Below are 6,326 nucleotides of genomic sequence, written 5' to 3' on the forward strand. Positions count from 1 at the left end.
TGGCTGTGTTCACTTGTTTAGCAGTAGTAGAGAACACTTTCACTGCTTGCTAACGTTTGGCTCCTCAGTTTTGTTTAACAGAAGATGTGGTATTGGGGCAACAGTAACGAGTTAGAGAACAAGCAGATTTTCAACAGCAGCCCTTTATTGCAGCAAAAAATAATCTGAGCCAACCACACCCTAAATCACTGTTGCTGGCAATGAGAGGAGTTAAAAGGAGAATCAAAGCGATTATGTTTAAAGATGGCCCGGGGCTGGGCGCGGTGGCTCATGCCTGTAATCCCAGCACTTTAGGAGGCTGAAGTGGGTAGATCACGAGGTCAGGAGGTTGAGACCATCCTGGCTAACACGGTGAAACCCCGTCTCTACTAAAAATACAAAAAATTAGTGGGGCGTGGTGGTGGGCACCTGCAGTCCCAGCTACTCGGGAGGCTGAGGCAGGAGAATGATGTGAACCTAGGAGGCAAAGCTTGCAGTGAGCCAAGATTGTGCCACTGCACTCCAGCCTGGGCAACAGAGCAAGACTCCACTTCAAAAAAAAAAAAAAAAAAAAAAAAAAGGCCCAGACCCAAAGAGTGAGGGGTAGCAAGGTTTACTGTGAAGAGCGAAAAGACAAAAGCTTCCACAGCATGGAAGAGGACCCAAGTGGGATGCCACTGCTGGCTGGGGTGGCCAGCTTTTATTCCCTTATTGTCCCTGCCCATGTTCCATTTCTGTCCTATCAGAGTGCCCTTTTTTTCAATCCTCCCCACAATTGGCTACTTTTAGAATCCTGCTGATTGGTGTGTTTTACAGAGCATTGATTGGCGCGTTTTATAATCCTCTCGTTATGCAAGCTTTCTAGGCCCTTTCTGTAAAATGGGTATAATAATAGTATCTAACCACTCCAGCATCCGGCATTTATTACAGTGCATGCTCAGTTCATGTTACGATTTTTGTAGCTAATAACTTATCAGTTTTTTCAATAATTGATCTTATATACTTAATATATTATATATTAATTTCACATTAGATACAAGTGAAAGATTGCTAAGTCTAAAAGCAGAAGTGAATGTGGTCTAAAAAACTGAGTTTTCTGAATTTCTTTTCTATTGAGCTGGCTGCTCATTTGACTAAATCAACTAATCCACACAGTTGTTTGGCTGTCAATTACATGTTGTCTAAGTCATATCCTTTTGAGCAAGAAAAGTTGTTCCACTTAATTTCAAACCATTTTGTTAACACTTTCCAAATTTCTGGAAATCTGTTCACTTAAAACTTATTTGGATGTCTAATGGTTTGCAAATTTCGTATTTTAGCAGTAATATCCACCGCTACCCTGATGTGTAACACACACTGCACATTTTACAACTTTATATGTGAAGACTTAAAAGTCTCCCTTTGACTGATAGCAGCGTTGAAAATGATGGGTCATGTCTGTAATGCAAAATCAATTGACAAAAAGTACTGAATGGCTTTAAAGGGAAAAGCATCTCTGAATTAGGTTTGTAAAGGAACACCTTTAATTTTTGTTAAATTCTACTTTCTGTTCTTAGTTTTTTGTCTTTGTGTCTTCTTTTTCTTTTTTATTTAGAGATGGGTCTCACTGCGTTGCTCAGGCTGGTCTCTCACTCCTGGCCTCAAGTAATCCTCCCACCTTGGCCTTCCAACGTACTGGCATTACAGGCATGAGTCACTGTGCCCAGCCCAGTGTTTTAATTTTCAATAAACTTTGTTTTCTTTTTTATTTATTTGATCTTACCAGACCTAATTATTTTCATTAAGAATTATGGTCAGAGTTGGAGCTTGGGAGCAGTAAGAAGGAACAGGTTATAATAATAAAAATACTATTTCCCTAATACTTGTTCGTAAATCATGCTTTTTGTTTTTGTTTTTCAGCATACCCACTTTTCTCAATAGGCTATTTTGCTGAAAAGTTTTCAGAAAGTTCTATTAAAAATTAACCAAAGTCTTATACTTAATAGATTTTTAGTAACTTTGTTAAATGAATGTCAGACATAAAGCTAATGCTAGTATTTGGAAGTGATGTTGAAGTTTTGATAAGGACATTTAAAGTTATGGATGATAATTAAGTCTTACTGTAAATTACTACCTGACTATGAAACTTAGTACAGTCAATGTAGCTCTGTAAGAGGAATAATAAAGATAGAATAGTCATGACTGGTGCTTTTCTTCTTAATCATTCAGGGGAAGGAGCAAAAAAGAGAATTAACATTTGTTTGAATACCTATTTGTACCACTCAATAATTCAGGAACTTCAGAGATCTCACTTAATTCTTTCAGCAAAACAGGTTACAAATAAAGAATCTGAGGTTCATAGAAGTTTGGAAATTCATATGACTTCAGAGAGAGGGGTTGGGGGATTGAGGGACTGGGGATTAAACCCAAGCCTGCCTGGCTCTAAGGCAGTTTCCACTGCAGTGTCTACCGTATTTGGAACTTCTATCAGGTAGTTCTTGTAGCTTTTTGGAAGAAAGTGTAGAAAAACATTTGAAAGTCATTCTTATGATTGGTTCGCGGCCCGGTTCCTAACCAACCAAGTGGATCTAAGTGAGGCCACTTTGTAAACAGGTCGGTCTCCAAATTGACGAACACAGCAGAATCTGAGACCTTTTCAGAAACTTTGTACTGCAGGTTTAATATGGTCTGTTGCTCAGGGGAAGTGGAGATTGTTGAGACTGTAGGCACCCTTATTTTCCCTTTCACAGCAATCTTTTTTTTTTAAGACACAGTCTCGCTCTGTCACCCAGGATGGAGTGCAGCGGTGTGATCACAGCTCATTGCAGCCTCAACCTCCTGGGCTAAAGTGATCTTCCCACCTCAGCCTCCCAAGCAGCTGGGATTACAGGTGTGAGCCACCATGCCTCGCAGTAGCAATCCTTTTCTTAAACCAGCAGGACAAATGTCTTCCTGAAGATTTATAACACCTGGTAGTGATCCCAACTCCTTTTGGGCTGGCTTAAGACTAAGTTTCTGGTTAGGTAAGACAAGAAAAGAAGAAATTGCAGAGGTTAGTAGTTAAGGGCACACATGGAGTCAGACAACATTGGGTGTGAATCCTGGCACTGCTGTGGTACTAATATGCTGCATCAGTCATGTTGAGAGGTGAGGCCAGCTGGACTTCCTGGGTGGAGTGGGGACTTGGGGAACTTTGTCTAACGAGAGGATTATAAAACGCACCAATCAACGCTCCGTAAAATGCACCAATCAGCAGGATTCTAAAAGTAGCCAATTGTGGGGAGGATTGAAAAAAAGGGCACTCTGATAGGACAGAAATAGAACATGGGCAGGGACAATAAGGGAATAAAAGCTGGCCACCCCAGCCAGCAGTGGCATCCCACTTGGGTCCTCTTCCATGCTGTGGAAGCTTTTGTCTTTTCGCTCTTCACAATAAACCTTGCTACCCCTCACTCTTTGGGTCTGGGCCATCTTTTCTTTTCTTTTTTTTTTTTTTTGAGACGGAGTCTTGCTCTGTCATCCAGGCTGGAGTGCAGTGGCACAATCTTGGCTCACTGCAAGCTTCGCCTCCTAGGTTCACACCATTCTCCTGCCTCAGCCTCCCCAGTAGCTGGGACTGCAGGCGCCCACCACCACGCCCTACTAATTTTTTGTATTTTTAGTAGAGACGGGGTTTCACCGTGTTAGCCAGGATGGTCTCAACCTCCTGACCTCGTGATCTACCCGCTTCAGCCTCCCAAAGTGCTGGGATTACAGGCATGAGCCACCGCGCCTGGCCCCAGGCCATCTTTAAAAGCTGTAACACTCACTGCAAAGGTCTGTGGCTTCATTCTTGAAGTCAGTGAGACCACGAACCCACTGGCAGGAACCAAGTACAGACACAATGTTATGCAAGCTTTCTAGGCCCTTTCTGTAAAATGGGTATTATAATAATAGTATCTAAGTCATGGGGATTTTGTGAGGATTAAATGAAATGCCTGTTAAGCATTTAAAATGCCTGGCACATTGAAAGTTCTTTTTGCAGACAGTCTCGCTCTGTAGCCCAGGCTGGAGTGTAGTGACATTATCTGTATTCACTGCAGCCTCTGCCTCCTGGGTTCAAGCGATTCGGCGCCTCAGCCCTGAGTAGCTGGGATTACAGGCATGCACCAACATGCCCACCCAATTTTTGTATTTTTAGCAGAGATGGGGTTTCACTATGTTGGCCAGGGTGGTCTGGAACTCCTGACCTCGGGTTATCCACCTGCCTCGACCTCCCAAAGTGCTAGGATTACAGGTGTGAACCACGACGTTTGGGCCAAAAGTACTTCTCATTGATGTCCACATTCAACAATTACTAAGTTTGTTTTTTCTGCATCCAGCTGCAAATCATCTTCAAAGTTGTGAACTCAGGAAATCTCAGAGGTGTTTATAGGCTTTCCAACCAGAGATATTTGTAATTCTAAGAAGTAAACAGAAATCCTTAAGAGAACACCTTTCAAGCTAAGTTCCCATCCAATATGGAGTGGTGGCTTCGAATGGTCCTTTTGGCTTATCTTTTTAAGTGTAAGATTTTTTTTTTTCTTTTTCTTTTTGATATGGAGTCTCACTCTGTCGCCCAGGCTGGAGTGCAGTGGCACGATCTCAGCTCACTGCAAGCTCCGCCTCCTGGGTTTACGCCATTCTCCTGCTTCAGCCTCCCCAGTAGCTGGGACTACAGGCGCCCACCACCTCGCCCGGCTAGTTTTTGTATTTTTTAGTAGAGACGGGGTTTCACCGTGTTAGCCAGGATGGTCTCGATCTCCTGACCTCGTGATCCACCCGCCTCGGCCTCCCAAAGTGCTGGGATTACAGGCTTGAGCCACCGCGCGCGGCCAAGTGTAAGATTTTTTGATGAATCACACTTGGTACCTATTTGGTCACTTTCACCAAAGTACAAAACCAGTCTGCCACCAGAAGAAATTTAATAACCTTGAGACTCAGAGAAGTAATGCTGCCTGATTGGTGGGCAGCCAGACCAGGGGAGGTCAGACGTGGCTCTTCGGATAGGACAGGGAAATGTGGTGGAAATGAGATCCTCTAGCAAATCTTAGGAGTGTTTTGTTCTTCTGACTTCAGAGAAGGGAGAGGACAGAACCAAGGGGAGAGAGGCAGGCCCAGCCATTGTCTGACGTGAGGCACGATAAAACATTAGAGGGCTTGTTTAGCAAAGGGCAAGGTAGAGTTGGCAGAAGACGCGCCTGCAAAGGGGGGCAGGCAAGAGCTTCAGGACGCGAATGACACTTGAGCAGCCTGGGCTCACGTCTGGTAAGGTTTACGCCGCCTGTTCCCGCCATCTGGCAACTCCATCCCAGAAGGGTGAGTTTGGTTCTTGACAAATCCCTTTCGGACACACAAGCTCTTTTATTAAAATATAACCCCACTGACAGATTGCGGACTAGGTACAGAGGTTTCAAAGCACCCCCGGAGACCGCTGCAGTCCCGCTCCACCGCCCCAGGTTCCGCGCGGCCGCCGGAAGTTCCCCTCCCCCAGATCCCGGCCCCTCCCTGAGGCGCGCGAGCGTGTAGTCGCCCGCTCCCGGCCAATCAGGTCGCGCGACCAAAATAGCGCCATATAAAAGCTGGACGGCAGGCGCGGCGGGTGCAGAGCCTAGCGCTGGGGCGGGGTTGCGCGCGCAGGTGAGGGGGGTGGGGCCGGCGCCACCGGCGGGGCGCGGCGGGGCGGACCCTCCCATCGCGCACCTGCTTCTGCCTGAGGTGTACCCGGAAGGTCGTCAGCCCGGGCTCCAAATACGTAACAGTGAGTTTCTAAGTGAGTCACACGGACGCGGCTGGTCTCTAGTGAAACATAATCGCTTCACTCTTCTCAATGGTTCCCTCTTCGGAAGGAAGCGCAGTCCGCAGCGACGTCCGAGGGCGTGATCGCCTACGTCGCACCCGCGTCTCCAGTGGCCACCCCTTGTCCTACAGGAACGCGCATCTGCTTAGCAGGCGCTGAGCCCTTGAGGAGGCGTAAAATGAATGAACGCGGCTCTGCCTCCTGTGCAGGCTCACAGTTGTGGGTGGCGAATAAAAGGGTATCTATCCATGCCTAAGGTCGACGGCGATAAGACAGACAGACGTTCTTCCCAGGAGGAGATCAGTTCCACGTGGGAGGCATTTCTAGGAGTCACCTTTCTTCCAGGAAGTGACCCGAGCTGTAGGAGGTGGAATCACAAAGGCTTTGGCGCCCTACACACCTGGGTTTTAGCCTCAGCTGGAGTCACTCACCCAGTCGGTGACGCTGAACACATGAGCAAACCTCAAACTTCCCCATCTTTAAGATGCAGATAACCGTCTCAATAAATAAATAAATAAATAAATAAATAAATAAATAAATAAATAAATAA

General features: G+C 45.8%; 1 protein-coding gene across 3 annotated transcripts in view; it reads left to right on the top strand.

Moving 5' to 3' along the window:
* Positions 1 to 5,674: 5,674 nt before the first annotated feature.
* The window catches only part of LOC116418784 (putative uncharacterized protein C6orf99), a 42,461-nt gene continuing 41,809 nt past the window's right edge, over positions 5,675 to 6,326 (top strand). For all 3 annotated transcript variants that reach the window (XR_004228931.1, XR_004228932.1, XM_031935514.1), the window contains exon 1: positions 5,675 to 6,086. Coding sequence is in view for 1 of the 3 variants with exons in the window: in XM_031935514.1 (XP_031791374.1) it covers positions 5,959 to 6,086 (128 nt within the window). In the remaining 2 variants the exon portion in view is untranslated. The remainder of the gene's footprint in view (positions 6,087 to 6,326) is intronic.

Source organism: Piliocolobus tephrosceles, chromosome 5 (genome assembly GCF_002776525.5).
Source record: "Piliocolobus tephrosceles isolate RC106 chromosome 5, ASM277652v3, whole genome shotgun sequence".
Taxonomy (NCBI): Eukaryota; Metazoa; Chordata; class Mammalia; order Primates; family Cercopithecidae; genus Piliocolobus; species Piliocolobus tephrosceles.